At 43.8% G+C, this 16,751-nt stretch overlaps 2 protein-coding genes across 2 annotated transcripts in view; one reads left to right on the forward strand and one right to left on the reverse strand.

Moving 5' to 3' along the window:
- Positions 1-2,512: 2,512 nt before the first annotated feature.
- Positions 2,513-4,668, reverse strand: TSTD3 (thiosulfate sulfurtransferase like domain containing 3). Its single transcript, XM_027901958.1, has 4 exons — positions 4,614-4,668; positions 4,278-4,433; positions 3,909-4,068; positions 2,513-2,584 (listed from the first exon to the last, which is right to left on the reverse strand). Exons 1-4 carry the CDS (start codon positions 4,666-4,668, stop codon positions 2,521-2,523), a joined length of 435 nt encoding a protein of 144 aa, XP_027757759.1. The 3' UTR covers positions 2,513-2,520.
- A 2,914-nt stretch (positions 4,669-7,582) lies between these two features.
- The window catches only part of USP45 (ubiquitin specific peptidase 45), a 51,003-nt gene continuing 41,834 nt past the window's right edge, over positions 7,583-16,751 (forward strand). Inside the window, 2 exon segments of the mRNA XM_027901950.1 lie at positions 7,583-7,624; positions 15,211-15,320. Coding sequence (XP_027757751.1) covers positions 15,221-15,320 — 100 coding nt within the window. The 5' untranslated portion in view covers positions 7,583-7,624; positions 15,211-15,220.

Below are 16,751 nucleotides of genomic sequence, written 5' to 3' on the forward strand. Positions count from 1 at the left end.
TGTGCTTCATTTCAAAGGAGAGGTGCATAAAAATATGATATCTCATTAAAAGGGAGGTAGCTGAAAGTCTTCATAGATGATACGGCTGCAGGTGACAGTGGAGTGGCAAAGCAAACACAGGCCATCTATGCCAAAAAGACTTCAGGAAAAATCCCAAAGGAAGCAAACTGAACTGGATCAGACGAGTTAGGTAACGCAAATTATATTTACATAAGGAAGATACAGAGGAAGACACAGAAAGGATCATTAATTTGGCAAGCTACCAATAGTTTGAGAAACATCTTGTAAAAACTACCCACACTAATAAAAAATGAAAATAAAAAAGAGGTACATAGTAGCTTTCCAATTAAAAAAACCCACACAACTCTTCATCTCAGAAAAGACAGCAGTGGTCTAGAAAAATCATGACTGGTGTGAAGACTGATGAGGTGACAATGTTTCAACTTCTGACAGAAACATCTGGAGCAGCTGATGAAAAAAATAATGGCAAGTTGAGAAGCAACAAAACGAAAGATTTCTTATGTTGTTGAACCCAGTGAAGCCTGCTATGTCTGCTGGGAGTTAGTGCTGAAACTATACAAGTACCCAAATATACCAAGACATGCAAAGCCTGAAGGAAGTATCAAAACACTGTGTTGTAAATGAGAGTAATCTGGGGATTGTATCACTACATACTAATCCTGTGTTATGCTCTTCCTCAGATGCTTCTTACCAGTTGCTGCCAAACAGAAAATAATGGGCTAGATAGATGTGGTGTGGCACAGTGTAACTGCTGTTTATTTTCTGTGGCTATGTAGTTTTAGGTGTTCCCAACAAACTTTAGTGTAGCTACAAAAGGAAGCATTGGCTGCTTCTGACTAAACACTGACTGTTTGGTTGATTAGATTGCCTTGCTTTATTCATTTGTATACTGAAGTTTGGTGGCTTGATCAATACAGCTAAGCATGATTAATTTATACACTCAGGTAAATGTTCTCAGTGTCTCTCAAATCCTCTGTATAGTCTGACCTTAACGATCTTCAAAAGGCATCATTAGTGCTGCTGAAGCCCGGCACAACACAGCAAACAATGGGTTTCTGTTGCTCCCTTGATCACATGCCCATAACATTGTGAAACCAGCAGTCTAGGTCATGTTAAACAGGCAAAATTAATGGATTGTAGGATTTGCCTAACTCCAAGGGAAGTGTTAGCATCCATTACTTCTCCTGATCCAGTCTGAAAAAGACCTTCTCAAGTAAGATAGTGAGAATTGCAGAGTAATTGACTACAACAAGGTAACACCCATGCTCATCCTGGCATTTTAATTTCATCTTAGTCCCATTAACAACATAACATCAGTTATACCAAACCAGTATTTTGAAAAATAGTCTAAATTCTGGTTCTAAAGTTGTTTGGGTATTTTTTATGGACTGGAAATACAGTGTAGCAATAAGACACTAAAAATCAATAATACTATGAAGAAAAATGCACTTATTACTCACTATTCTGACAGCTACTTACTAGCAAAGATGAGAGTACAGAAATCCCTGTAAGACACCATCAGAGCAGCACAGCCAACATAGCTGGCTGTGCCAGCTACGGGGGTTCTCCTTTAGAAACCAATGACTGCAGAGGCTGCAGAAATAAAATTCTAGTAATGTTTGTTATCTTCTCAGTTCTCTAAATTTGAGAGGGCATATTTTCTAGGTCCTCTTCTAACCATGCAGGTTGCACTGCCAGAATGGAACAGCTGTAGGATAAGTGCACATTGCCTGCAATACCACAAATTTCAATTCCTTTTTCCAGACATCCTACAGAGTCCTAAACTTCTGTGCTAGAGCTTTATTTTATAGAAGCCAAAGCAATTCACCTTCGCAAATCCCCTGAACTGCTACAGCATTAAATAAATTTTAAAAATTCCTTAAAATTATGACTATGCACATTTTTAGGTGACAATGGGTTGGTATGTTTTTTAAAGTTAAGACATGCAAATTACTGTATATAGAAGAAGGAAAGTGGTTTAGTGACTTCCTTGGACACCTCTAATTTTCCAGCCTAAAATTATTACATCTCTGTAATAGTAACTTCAAGTGTAGGCAAGTTCTCGCTTGATAGTGAGAGCTGCTGAGAGAACAGAAGTGTTGACTTAACAAATGTTACAGCACTGTGGGCTCAGAAGCAGATCTGCTTATGAAAGTGGATATACTTTTAAAATAAGGATTCACACAGCATTTTGAACAGTGAGTATTCTAGCATCAAGTCAGTTTCCATATGTGCACTGAGATTCTCTTCACATGCATTCACCAAAAGCACTGGCTAAAGTAAAGGTTGAAAGGTTGAACAAATGTAATGTCCTCTGTTCATGTCCTAGTCTTTACATGTAATTTAAACCCAGCAGTTGATATGCACGGCCATTTGAAGGTGAATGTCCATTCACACAAGAAGACAGGAGTGAGCTTTATTCTGGAAGTGGAATGCACACAGTTTGAATGCTAAAACCATCCTGAAGCCTTGATGCAGTAAGGGTCGGGGCAGTAATCTTCATTTCTTTTCTGGAGGTTCATGTTTTACCCAGTCCTCAAAGCCACCAGCATAGTGCTGAACTCTGAAAATACGCAGAGATACCTTTTTCAAGAAGAGTCCTTCTTAATATTGTATCTTAAGAGGACATGGCAAAAAAACCTAAACCAAACCAAACCAAGAAAAAAACCCCAACAAACCAAAACCAATCAACCAAAAAAAAACAACAAAAAAACCCCACCATAACCCCAAAACCACACTGAAAAAAAAGAGGGAAAAAAATAAACATAGAGAAATTCGATGGGCATCCCCCGTGCTCTAATACTGCCTCCTTCCATGCAGTGTGTTCTGTTCCTCTTTTTTTCCAAATGACACAATGCTGGAGATCAAACATCAAGCAAGAAATAGCAGCTAGATCAATGAAACAGTTTTTTAAAAAAGTGAGAACAGACTCTCTGCAGTGGAAGATTTATTTGCTATTGTGTCTAATACTTCAGATGTCGTCAAATAAATACAGCACAACAATCTTTACTTCCTTGCAATCTTACATGCTCTATAGATCTGACATAAACCTGCACAAAACTTAATTCTGGAAAAAAAAACCCACCATGCAAAACAATACTGACTCCTTTAATTAGGCATTACGAAAAACAGGTAATGGAGGATATTTTGCACTTTGAAACAAGAATGTTGTTCCATACTTTTGACTAGAATTGGTAGGAATATTCCAGTTCATGAACTGCAGTTCATGAAAGCATGAGCAAACAACCAGTGTCTTAAATTTTACCTGCAGTCTTCAAGCCAGCAAGGCACCTTCCAGCATGGATGTAACAATTCTGCCAACCAAATGCTGCTTTTGATTTCACTCTATCATAATCTCTTTTTTTTAGCTATTGCCTTGACTGCTTTACTCCTGGAAAACACTCCAAAGCTTTACTGAAAGTGAAGGTGTACTTTGTCAACAGTGAACTGTACAGGCAGAACTGTAATTCAACAAAGGGTGTGGTTTCATAAAATATTTAAGATTGTACTTCTACCAAAGCAAACACCTCTCCACCTTTCTAATCATCCTGCATCTTAGGACTAGTACTTATGAAGCTGTATAATGAAGCAATGTCTCAGCAAGGGAGCTCTTCAGTGACAGTGTGGTCTTAGAGCAGTTTGCATCACCTGGAGCACATGCACAGAGCTGCTGACGGGTTGTGTTCAGAGGACAATACACCTCACTTTCCTGGAACACCCAATGGCATCTTTCAAGGGTAAGGGAGACATGAAGAGGTGTCTATCTCAAACACCAATTGTTTTCATATTCCCCATGTAAATTTTTACCCTTGCCCACAAGGTGAGTACATGTTCTGCTTCATGAGGGGTGGCAGCATTAATCCCATCCTTACATACACAAGTCATACCTGCTGAAACCCAAGGACATGGCAAAACCAAGTGCTTGTTTACTTCTTGTTCCTGCCAAACAGGAGAAAACCACAGGGTCTGACTTGGATGGCATCTTTTGGTTGTACTGCTCCTTGAACTCCATTGGGTCCATTTGTAGAGCTTCCACTAACTCGCCCACTGGGAAACACAGAAAGCAAAGTAGTATTTATTGTCCATCCACAGACAGACTTACACTTCAAGGCTTCTAATTCCTCTGGAGGAAAAGTTCAACCTCACCACATACCAGCAGCTATCTAGCACTGCTGCTCTTGGCTCACTCACCGCCACATGTCCTGAGCCTTGACCATCAAGCCAAGAGGAACACTCAGCGGCGTTCAAAAACTTACGCGGGATGTTGATGGACTCTGGTATTTTTCCAAACCTGTCGATCTCCCACCTCTCCCGCACGTCAATGTGGAGCACGTTGGTCTTCTTCAAGTCTTTGAGCTCCCGGTAGGAGAGGCCGAGCTCCCCGCCGGCGCACAGGCTGCGGCTGCTGGGACCTGCCGGGGAGGCACAGCCCGTCAGCCGCCGCAGGCCCCGCGCCGCGGCCGCCCGCCCGGGCGAGGACACCTCCCCTGAACGCAAACACCTCCATCCACACCGGGCTCCCCCCGGGCGCCGCCAAACCTGACCCCGCCCGCCCCCCGAGAGACGCGGCGGCCACCCCGGCCCTGCCTCACCGGGCGCTGCCGCCAGCAGGGCCCGCGCCGCCCGCCACCAGCTCCCGAGCACCATCCCGGGACCGGGCCCGGCCCCGCCGCTCCCCGCCCGCCGCCAGCGCCAGCGCCCGCCCCGCCGGCGGGGAGGAGACACCGCCTGCTCCTCGGGGGCGGGGGCTCGGGGGTTTGATCGCCGCCGGCCCGAGCAGGGACTCGGGAAGCACCCCCGGGAAAGCCAGGCGGGGCACCTGCCCGCAGCGGAGGCAGCCTGGTAAGGCAGCCGCCGCCGCCTCCGTTTCGGTACACCCAGCTACCGCCGCCTTGCCTGGGTGATTTCTACCACTGAGCCAAGCTGTCGAGAAGCCTTAAAGTACCAAAGGCTGGGAGTCTGAACATGGATGGGAAATTTTGATGCCAAATCTACTCAAAGTGATTAAAAAACCCCCACACTACCAGAAAAAACAAACAAACAAACAAACAAAAACCAAACAACAAACCACAACAGAAAACAACCTCTGAGTGTTATGTCCGAGGAGAAAATGGGTTTCAGCAATGGCCTGCACCCCTTTCATCACAGTCACTGTCCCCCTACAGCCACAGGAACGTGGTCCAGGCACCGATCTCCTCTCTGGTGACCAGTGAGAGGACTCGAGGGAACAGCCTGAAGCTGCATCACAGGATGTTTAGGTTAGACATTAGGAAAAGGTTCTTCACCCAGAGGGTAGTCGGATACTGGAACAGCCTCTCCAAGGAAGTGGCCACGGCACCAGACCCACCAGTCCAAGAAGCGTTTGGACAGCACTCTCAGGCACATGGTGTGATTCTTGTGGGTTTGCTGTGCAGGGACAGGAGTTGGACTCAATGAACTTTGTCTGTCCCTTCTAACTCAGGATATTCTATCATTCTATGATCCCTAGTTTCAATACCCCTTGATTTTGAAAGCTGTCAGTCTCCCAGCCACAAGGACTAATGACCAAGCCATGTAGGTAGAGAAATGAGGGTCCTTCCATTCCACACATTTTAAATCAATACTCTGTATTTACTGCATACTTTTACATATATTTTACATACCAGCAGTTCCAGTCTTTAAAAGCAGGCATGCTGGATCTTTTTGTAAAAGATGCATTTTGAGGAGTATGTTGTTGAATCTTTATTAATAAGAGTTTTCCTTTTCAAAATAAGAACAAAATATTTCTTGGTACTGTAAAGTGTGACAAATTGAACTTGGCACATATAACTGGTTCACTAGCTGCCCTTCTGCCAGCCTCTCCATATGGCCTCCTTGACAGGCATTTGCAAATTGTCTTTCTGAAGCAGTACATCTCTATGTGACTTGAGGTTTCATGCATTTCCCATTTTCCACAAGGTCTGTGTAGAATACACTACTTCTAGAAATTATATTTTGAAATATAATCTACTGTATATTTTATCTGTAGTAAAATAATGTCCAATGGTTAATCTCCACTTACTGCATGTATCACTGTAAGGACCAGCATTCAATGTGAAGCACCAGGATACTTGTCATATGAAATGCGTGTTCACTTGAAACTGCATTTCTGTGTTTTTAATTTGACCCTGGATCATGCTGTGTACACAAAGCAAGAATACACTAGTTTGCTTGCAGAAATAGGAACCATCCACCATCCATCTTGTGAAAGACTGAGAGTTTGAAGTCAAAAGAGATCAAGCTTGGCAAACTCCTGTGGTTTGATGAAAAAGTGGGAAGCAGCACATTCAGTTCTGCTTTTGCTTTCATGGCACTGCCATTCTGCACTCACTGTACCCTTCCTCAGCAGCTTTCTTCATTTCACCTCTTGGGACTCTCTTCATTTCACCTTCACTTCACTCTCCAGTTCTGCACAGTTCTACACACTCATTCCCAGTGGTGTAATTTCCCAGACCATTACCCAGCTGCATTTACCCTTGCACATTCTTTATCCCCATCTTCTCATTTGACTGAAGACTATGTTGATCAAAGAAAAGGTTCACTAACCTAGGGTTTCATTGTCTTACTGCCTTTCTGATTTTTTGATTACCGCATCTTTTTTTCCTATCATCTGACTTTTTTGCCTTCACATGGTTTGCAGTCTGCCTGCAGATCTTTGAGCTCACTTGTCACCACGGTCACTGATGTGCCTGAAGAATTCCTCCTACCTAAATCAAATTCTACTTAATCTGTCAACCTCTTTCAGTAATAATCTTCTTGACATCTTGTCTTTGCTTGGTCCAAAGATTTTTCACCTGTTTCTCTAACCATGGTTTCAGTTTACTTGTCAGCAGATCCTCTACAGGTTCTCCATCCTTGGTTCTAGAGGAGTGCCACAGCAACCCTTTTCCCTTTTTACTCTATGCCTTATTACTGGGTAATCTTATTCCAATAAAACTATTTCTCAGTCCTTAATTCAGATGTGCCTTCTGCCCAATAAAGCCACCTCTGTTTTCTAGCCACTTGCTGAGTTTAATCCCAATCCCAGTTTCCACTAGTTCCTCGAGTGCTGGACACCCTTTACTCTGCCTGTCCTTCAGCGGGGATATGCACCTTTGATTCTGATCTCTCTCCAGTCCCTCCCGCGGTGGATGCCCTGAAAATCCACGCAGGGCCCAGCCCTTGCTGTGTAACCTCTGGGCACGGCTGTCCGCACCCCTGCGCGGGCACAAACCAAGCGCAGCATCTCCAGCTCTTCCACGAAAACTCAGACGTGAAGGGTCACACCACCACGTCTCCCTTCTTTTGCACCCTCTTCGCCCCAAGTTTCTAAGGTGCCCTGCAGCCAGACCCGCTGCTCCCTGTCGCCTCTCAGCGGGCCCGCCGTGCGCTCCCGCTCACCATGGGATGGCTCCGCTTTCCCACGGCCCTCCCCACCCGGGACACGCGTTCTGCCCTCAAACCAGAACCAACCCGCCCGGGAGCGGTCCGGCCAGCGGCCGGGACGGGAAGCGGCGCGGCCGGGGGCGGAGCGGAGCGCAGGGGAGCGGAGCTTCCTCCGCCGCTTCCTGCCGCCGCCGCGCCCGCCGCCGCCGCCCGGCGCTCCGTGAGTGCGGGGCGCGGGGAGGGGGGGCTGCCGGCACAACGCGGGGGCGCCGCGTCCGGCCGGACCCGCCCTGCGCAGCCGGGGGGGATTGCGGGGCCGTGGCCGGAGCGCCGGGTCCGGCCGGGCCGGGCCGGGCCGATCCGCCCCACCATGGCGGCAACCGGGCCCGCGGCCTGCGGAGCCGCGTCCCGGGGGCGCTGGGCTGGGGGCGGGCGGAGGGGGCTTTGCCCCGGCGTGGCCCTGGGCCAGGCGAGCCCCCCGCGCCGCTGCTGGGAACACCTGGGGCTGCGCTGCCCGCGCTGCTCCCGCGGGACGCCGGGCTGGGGGCCGAGCGCCGCTCTTGCTGGGTCGCCGGCGACGAGCTGCTGGTGGCGGCCGCCCGCTGTCGGTGTGAAGCGGGTTAAGCCTGCCGGGACACGTCCGGGACCCGCAGCGCGTTTGTTCCTGTGTTACATTGAGGAGAGGTGGTAGCAGCGCCTGAACACGCGCCCCGGTCACTTGGCGCTGGGCCCGGGGGTACGAGGGTGCCCCGGCCGCGTGTGGTGCGGCCAGCGCGGCTGCTGCGGCCCCGCCGTGTCGGCCTGGAGCTGCCGCGGGGTCGGTGCCCGGCGAGCGCGGACCGGCCCGTGCCCCCCGCTGGTCCCGATGGCAGCCCAGGGACGGTCCTCGCGGTTAAGCGGAGGGAGACGTGGTATTTTAGACACATAGCTGCGACTCTGCAGGTTGTATTTGACTTGATGTTGGGATTCTCTTGATTCCTGGCCTTCTTTATTTTTTTTTTCTTTTGCTGTGATGTCCTTTACTTTAGGACTTCATCCTGCCCTTGCTATAGATATGTTGCTACTCGCACTACGTAGCACTGTATTCTAGCTGCACCTCATCTTTAACTGCAGGTATTTCCCAATTCCATGAAATAGTCCTCTCATATGAGCGTACAGAGCAGAGTTGTAGTTAAAGGATTTGTATTTATTTATTTGTATTTAAAGGATTGTTTCTGCTTTCATTTTCTAACTTTTAAGTGGGAGTATAGTAGTGGTACTATCCTGGTAGCATGTGCCAGATTGAAGCAGAATATGCCTTTGTGAAATTGTTTTGGTGTTTACTACATTTGTAAATATTTTGTCAGCTTTCTTCATGAAATATTGAAGAACTGATGCTCTGTATTTTCTTTTCTGAGAGAGTCACAGAACTGCAGTTCAGGAGTTCTGTTTTGAGCATCGATTGTAGATTGAGGACAAGTTGTTCCACTTCACACGTGTCATCAAAGCAAATTGGGGCAGTTTGTGTGGAGCAAGAAAATGAAATGAAATGAATTTTTTTTGTTATGGTGGCAAGACTTAGGCTTTAAAAGAGTTCAAACTAGTTTTCAAATTTATGGTTTTATCTGTTCTACCCTCATTACTTAACTGATTCTCTCAACACCCTTCCAGAGTATATGGGAAGTTATACACAGCCGTTGTCTTCCTTTATCTGCTCTAACTCAGCCATTTAGGAGAGGTACAGCAGCAGCCTTAGCTTAACGTACGGTCTTGTGTGGGTTTCAGCCTTCTGTCTCACACACATGCTGCAACCACAGTTCCTTTTTTATTTTCCTGAATTCACAGAATTAGCATTTCTCTTAAGTTCATCCTTTGCTCATTTTGTCCTTCATGTTCTCTGACCAGCTTTCCCCCAGTTTTTGGCCACATAGTTGTCCTACAAAGGTACTGTGCTTTCACTGGTTACTCTCCACCTGTTTCAGTTGTTATACTCTCAAATTTTCTGTGGTGATGGCACTGTTACATCGGTGTTCATGTCACAGGAGTGCACAGTCTGTCAGCTCTGTCCTCTGACTGCTTTTTCACGTACAAAGTTTTCACTTGCAAGCCATCATCATTAGTTACAAGCTCTGGCTCTTTTTATGATACTGTGTTTTCCTTTTAAAGCGTAAATTTTCTTGGAAAATCCATGCTGGACCATCAGCACATCTACTCAGATGTTTTTCCCTCTTGGTGTGTCCATAGTTTTTTAAAAAATGCATTTAATATGGGATAGAGAACATAAAAGTTGCAATTTGCTTTATGGGGCTGGATATTGATATAAGTATCCCTGAAATTTTCCTAAGACCTTTGCTATAAGATAGTAGCAAAAGTATGTTGTCAAAATACTACTCTTTTTACCCACTCAGTTCTTTAAGATACTCTAGTTATAAATCCAGTTACAGACTCTTCTCATTATTGTTTCTGGATATATTTGGTTTCTGTTCATCCTTAGAAGTAATTTTTTTGAGGCAAGTGGGTTTCAGTAGGAAATCCGAGGGGGATTGTGCAGGATACAAACGTAAACTTTGACAGACCATGTTTACCGTGGGCAGCTGGATAAAACAGGCTAATGAAAGTGAGAAATGCTATGGGATAGATACAACTTGGGAAGTTGTATGTAATAGTCCAAAGGCTCTGTCTCACTCCTTGCTCAGAAAGTGCATCAATGTCTCACCCTTTTAGGACTGTGCTATAATGTCAGGTTTGGCATTTGAGCTCCAGTGACGGTGTAGGATGTGTGATGTGCCTTTGGGCTAGGAGATCTTGGAGATGACGCTTTCAGAATTTCAGATGACATTTTCCAGGGGAAAAGGCTTTGCTGCCACTACCAGTCAGCAATTCTGGTCCTTTTACTGCTCTAGCAGGCAGCAGGGGCTTGTTTGCCGCGAAGGTTTTGGTGGCTGTCAGAGCGCTGAGCCTCCTGGCCCGCTGATGGGTGACACTGCCCAGTTGCTAACTCTGATGGATGTGGTTCCTGCTTTGATTGGGTGACATTTGATCTAGTGGTGAGCAAGCCAAGATGCCATAGGTAATGCTTGGAACAGATGTCCAAAATATATCAACTTGCAGCTTGCGTCAAAACATGTAGCAGTTCTGCATGTAGTAGTGGGGGGGTCAGGCGTTACTGATCCATATAAGGCTCTTCTTTCTGTGCTCTCACAGTTATGTGGAAGATCATAAAGATCTGTGTCAGATGTGCTATGGAGCATCTTTGAACTTAATCTGCACACCTGAGAGGTTCCTCACCCCTTTGCCTTGGAGCAAGACTGCTGTTGAGCTGGAAGTGCTAATTTTTTCCTTGTATTCAGTGAGTGCTATGCCCTTTCAGCGTGACACAGGTTTTTCTTTGCATTAGCAACAGAAAATGGTATAATTTAAACTTGAAACTTTGACTGCGAGTGGTAAGACAGCTGGAATTTAGAATACCTCAGATGAAGTGAGGGATTGAGGTAAATGTATTTGCCCCATCTTCCTTGAATTCAAGTGTTCACTGATGGAATAATTAAGAATATTTGTTTCACAGTTAATGGACAGTCCTACTGGGAGAGTATTACCCATATCCAAAACAGTATCTGGAGACTATCTGTAGACTCTCTTGGCTGTATTTCATAGGTTAAGTATGCTTAAATAAGCCGGTGGATTTTTTGTCATTTTTATCTTGTTTGCATTCCAGCAATGCTGTTGTAATCCTCCTAGTTAATCCAGAATCAGGAGAGGTATTGGAACAGGTATTACACAGATAAGAACAAAAATGTGGCACTCACTTGAAAGAGCAAGCACCCTAATTATAAGAGGAAGAAAAAAGTGAATCTTAGCAGATAAAAGCAGTGTTACGGTATTAGGCAGTAGACCAGGTTATTTCTCTAACATAATGGTGGTCTGGTTCCTGTTTCTTGTAAACATCATGGTGAAAGTACAGCATGTGAAAACTCATTAAGGGGATACATTTCAAAATTTAGTAAGTGAACTATGTAGGCATTCTAGGAGGGACTCAACTTCCAAGTAAGAAGTGCAAGATGGTAAGATGGGAAAAGATGTTGTAAAGAGAAATTATTTAATTGGTTTGTTGGTTTTTGGTTTGGTTTGGTTTTGTTTCCCAAAGAAAAGTGATTTTTAGTTCATACTAGCCTTGTATCTTTTATTGGTCCTAGCTCTACTGAGTTACAGTAAAATGAAGGTTTTTTTAAAAAATAGCAGTTATTTTAGGAACTACAGTCAGCTCTTGTAAGTATCTAAATGTATACTTTATGAAGAGAGTCAATTTCTAAATGTAGGAATATTAATGCTGTTAAATATAGACTTTTTCAGGCATACCTTACATTTAAAATTCCTTAGATTTAATTTAACAAATTCAGCACATTGATTTTTGGCACTTAGTCAAATTTGAAGCTTTTAAAGTTAGATAGGCAGATCATTCTGCTGCTTTTGAAGTGGTTTGTTCTTTGTAGAATGGTGGAAACATTTCTTTGTAAATCTCAGCAGTTGTAGTGAGGAGGTTTTGATCTTAATCAGCTTTCTGTAGGCTGACTGACATTAGGAGTCTTTTAAGAAGTAAAAATTTACAGCAAATAGCTAGTGATGATGATTACACTTCAAACTCTTGTATGCTGAGCTCTAAGAATCTGAACATGTTTATCAAGGACTAGTTCTTAGTTTTGTATGAAATTATTTTAAAAAGGAAGAGATTTAGCTTTTTCCAATGTGTCTCTTCCTATTTTTCAACTTTTCCTCATGAAACTGCATAATTTCTACTTAAGATTTTTACTGTGTGCCAAATAGAGATCCAGGTGGAGCTCATACCCTCTCAACTCAGCTTTTTCTACCACAAAAATCAGTGTCCATTTAGTTGTCAGATTCATTAGTCAAATATCATGTGCATCATGACTTGATTTTATGTATGCAAAACCACTTTGATTTTGAAATGTTGATCATGTTAAAATTCTTAAGAAAGATCTTTTATTCGTGATGTTTTCTGTCCCTAAATGTACTGGAAAAGGGCAGATAGCACTGCATATATACTGTGCTACTTGCATCATAGATCATATGGAGTAGCTCGTTGCTCTTACCCTTCCAGCACACTTACACGCGTTTCAGTCAGGCACAAACCCTGGCTGTTTAAGTCCTTGATATGCTCTGGTTTTTCCAAGAGCTCACAGGTCAGTAAACATTGTCTGATGGATGCCCCTCTATATGTGTGTTCATAGAAACTAATTAATCTAATGGTCCATGTTGTCTTTTGCTCTGCCTGCTCTTAGTGAAAGGAGGCTGAAAAGTGTGTGGGCTGTGCAGTGCGTTCCAGACCTGCAGTGTGAATGCCAGCTTCTTATGCCAGTGTTCATTTTCAGTGCCATGTTGATTATGCTGGGCTTGAAATGCCGTGTTTTCAGTCATTGCAGTATCAACTGACACTCTTTTCCACGTGTCCTGAAGGTCCCTAGAGTGTGGGTTCAGCAGTGGGCTGTGTGTGCCTCAGTCCGGATTGTATCACCTGCTCTGCGGGCCACAGGATTTCACAGGTGGTAACAGCTCGCTTTTAATTCAGCTGGTTGGGCCCATAATTATTTATCTGACTCTGAAAATGTAGTGATACGAACATGACTTTCATTGGGGTGAAGTCTGTGGTTTGGACAGTCTTACATAATCTGTCCAAAGAGATCAAAATTGTTATGCTGAAATGAACTTGTAGATTGTTTATGTCAGTGTTGAATAACCTAAACACAACTACGTTCCTTTAGGGAGGACATTTTTGCTGTCTTTGCTATTGACCCTTTACATAATTTAGTGCAAAATATTAGGGTTCCTAACAGCAGCTGTGTTGGCCTTATTGTTTGATGTGTGTCTCGATGGATCTTGTGCTCAGTTAAGCGGCAGTGCTACAAGTGGTGATGGGTAGTTTCACATGAAGCTTGAATATATATAATAAGGTGCCAAGGCAGAAATACACAGTTGAAGTTGTTGGAGTCTTTTCGTGTTCTAGGCATGCCATATGCATGGCTGTTGATGGACATTAGGTGTGCTAACATTTGTTCAACGTAAATAGTCAAGGGCTGGAATTTTTAGATCTTACTGTATGAGCAGGAACTGTGAACCTCTGAAATCAGCAAAGCTGAATTCAGTAGCATTGTTCACTTGCATGTCTAAGCATTTGAAGCTTTATAACTGTAAGTATAGGAAAATTTTAAAGCTGTAATTTAAAAACATCGTGATATTTAATATAGTCTAAACTAATTTGTATGTAAATGTAGCATTCTGCAAAAAATGCATTGTATTTTTGAAAGGTTGAAAAGCCATGAAGCCGCTGACGCAAAGACGCAGAGAGTAAAGGTTTCTTTTGTTACTCTACAAAAATTTGACTCGTCCAAGGCAAATCTGTAACCTATACCTTCAGACAGAAAACCTCCAGCACTAATAGTGTGGGCAGCAGGTGCAGGGATGTCTGTTCAGGTCTGTAGGAACCTGGAACAGGACCTCTGAGGTACAGATTGCCTGCTTTGCTTCAGTGCAGGCTGTTCAGATACCACTGATGGTGGTGCTCTGGTATCAGTATTGATGACTGTTCTGCTGACTGGCTTAATGGATAATAAAGGAGAGGAAATACTGAGTTCAATATACTGGTTGCCTCCTGTGTCTCTCAGGGCTTCAGTTATACAAAGGTTTAAACGCATATACAGAGAAGATTAAAAAAAGCCTTAAGTAGGCTAACTTTCTAAACTTTGGCAAACTTAACTAATTGATGTGTAGTAATAATATATTTTTTGCTATTCCCAAATGTAGGACATTTTGGAGTTCTCCTACACATAAATTGCAGTAGCACAATTGAAAATGTTTGGTGCTGGTGGCTCAGGTGACATTACTAGCCAGTTTGTGATACACAAACATTTTTTTTCTAAACAGAATGGCTCACAGTTTGCAGTGTATGAATATTTGACTATCTTACATTCATATGCTTCACATATGAAAACAAAAATTTGTTTTTATGAAGCGCACTGTTAAAAGACAAACAGTAAGCTAAGCCCCAGCAACTGTTTGTGTGATGCATAGCTACACTCCTTTAGTGAATTTGTATTTGGATTTTGATGAAATGACTGGTGTGCCAGAATCTCTGTGTATTTTTTTTAATATTTAGTGGCAAATATCTATGCTTTAATTCTGTTCCTTATAGGACTCCTTGATTAATGACCCAAATTTCCTGTGAGAGACTTCATCCTTATGGATTCTCTGATGTTTAATAGAGGGATCAGCTTGCGTTCCAGTTTGTCATCCCTCATAGGATAGGACACTTGAATCAGATTTGGAGGACTTTTTGTATTTACTTAGTGTTCAAAAGCTTTCAGGGAATTTGCCAAGGGTAAGGGATGACTATAACCTTTCCTAAGGGATATATTTTAAGGAAGAGAAGCTTTTATTTTGATGAAGTTTTTCTGGTAAGGTGTGATTGGAGCTCTGTAATAAGTTGCTTTACAAAAGCAAAAATAAAGGAAATCTTGGTATCTCAGATATTTAACAGCACTGCCTAGAAGTGTGTGTGTGTGTGTCCCCTATTGCCACAGATACAATTCATAGTGTCATGTAGTGTAACTGATCTTGCCACATTCCTAGGAATTCATTCCTGACACATTCACAGTCCTTGTTACACAGTAGCTGACATTAGTCCAAGCTTAAAACTGTGCTCCTGAGGCTTGAATGTGTGATTTGATCTTGTGCTTTTAGAGTTCAAACTCACTACATTTGGTGAAGCATTTACATAGCAATAACAATAAAACAACATCTGTCTCTCTTTCCTAGTAAGTAACAGATGCGGGTGAAAGATCCATCAAGAACGCACCCCGAGAAGCCGAAGAGAAGCAAAAGGCCTAACAGGCCACAGGATGAGGACTCTTCAGATGATATTTCAGGTAAGTGCAGTAGGTGATGTTTGTCCCTGAGGCTGAGGGCTAATAAATTCCAAATTGACTGATAAAAGCCACAAAAAACCCAAAAAAACACCATGACATACTTATCTTGTTTGAATGTATAACAAAATATGCCCAGTCAGTTGTTAATGACATGATCAGTTCTTGTACTGCATGCCTACCCTGAAGGGTTGGAGATTTGGTTGATCTTCAATGAGAATCTCTTCAAAGCAGAACGGTCCTTTCCTCTCCCTGTAAGGTCATGCACGTGTGGCATGAGGCTGCTTGGCTGAATGAGGAGCTTCCAGATGAGCTCAGAGGAAAAAAAGAAAGGGCAGAGAGGGTGATGGCATGTTTGGGCTGCCCTTGCAGAGATTCAGAGTGTGCAGGATTAGGGATTAGGTAAACCAACCTCAGTTAGAGTTGGACCTGATGAGGAGTATGAAGAGTAAGATGGGCCTATATGAATACCATGACAGCAAAATGATAGCTAAGATGAGTACAAACCTGCTTCATGAGGGTTCAGAGGACCTAGGGACACAGGACATGGGAAAAGGCTGAGGATATCACTTTTTACTTTGCCTCTGTCTTCATATGTAAGCTCTTCACTTGATCCTCTCTGACCCCTGAGCCCAATGGCAGACTCTTAATGTTGTCTCACGAAGAAGATGGAGCACTGTTAAACAAACTGGATGTCCACAAGTCCATGGGATCAGATGGGATGCACCTGAAGGTGCTGAGAGAACTGGGTGATGCCATTATAAGGCTATGTTTTGCCACCTTCATAGCAGTTGAAATGCAGGGGGGCAGTTCTGCCATTCAGAGTGACTTAGACTGGCTGGAGAAATGGGATGGCAGAAACTTGTCAGAGTTCAGCAAAGGCAAGTGGAGAGTTTGGCACCTGGGCATAACCACATGCAGTTACAGAGTGGGAATTAATGGCTTGAAAGCAGCTTTGCAGAAAAGGTCCTGGGGGTCCTAATGCACATGCTGAGTAAAACCAAGCTGTGCTGTTCATGCTGACTGTATGCAGGACTGTATTAATTAGAGCACAGGGCAGGCAAAGTACATGATTGTTTCCATCTTTTCAGCATGGGTGAGACTTCTGGAGTACTTGTGTCCAGTTGTGGGCTTCCTGTGACAAGAAAGACACTGACTTGTCAGAATGAGGCCAGTGGATCACCCCCTCCGCATTGTTAAGGAGATTGAGAACATGATGTGGGAAGAGAGACTAAAAGGAATATCTTTGTTTAGCCAACAGAGTGAAAGTGTAATTTCTTTCTTTGACTGCCTCATAGTAGTTACAAAGAAGGCAGAACTAGATTCTTCCAGGAGGTCTGCAATGAGAGGGCTAAAGGCAACAGACAAAAGTGAGGCCATGGAAAATTTGACTGGGTGTGAGGAAATTTATTTTGTTTTCACTTGGAGGGTGGT

The sequence above is a fragment of the Empidonax traillii genome, unplaced genomic scaffold, assembly GCF_003031625.1.
Source record: "Empidonax traillii isolate 1590-97213 ecotype Southwest subspecies unplaced genomic scaffold, ASM303162v1 scaffold826:size277384, whole genome shotgun sequence".
NCBI classification, from domain to species: domain Eukaryota; kingdom Metazoa; phylum Chordata; class Aves; order Passeriformes; family Tyrannidae; genus Empidonax; species Empidonax traillii.

Coding starts and splice junctions, on each gene's coding strand:
- TSTD3 (XM_027901958.1), bottom strand. CDS start 4,668: ATGGTGCTCGGGAGCTGGTGGCGGGCGGCGCGGGCCCTGCTGGCGGCA. Junction 4,069..4,277: donor AGAGTCCATCAACATCCCGC/GTAAGTTTTTGA, acceptor TGTGTTTCCCAG/TGGGCGAGTTAGTGGAAGCT. Junction 2,585..3,908: donor ATGTCCTTGGGTTTCAGCAG/GTATGACTTGTG, acceptor GCGTATTTTCAG/AGTTCAGCACTATGCTGGTG.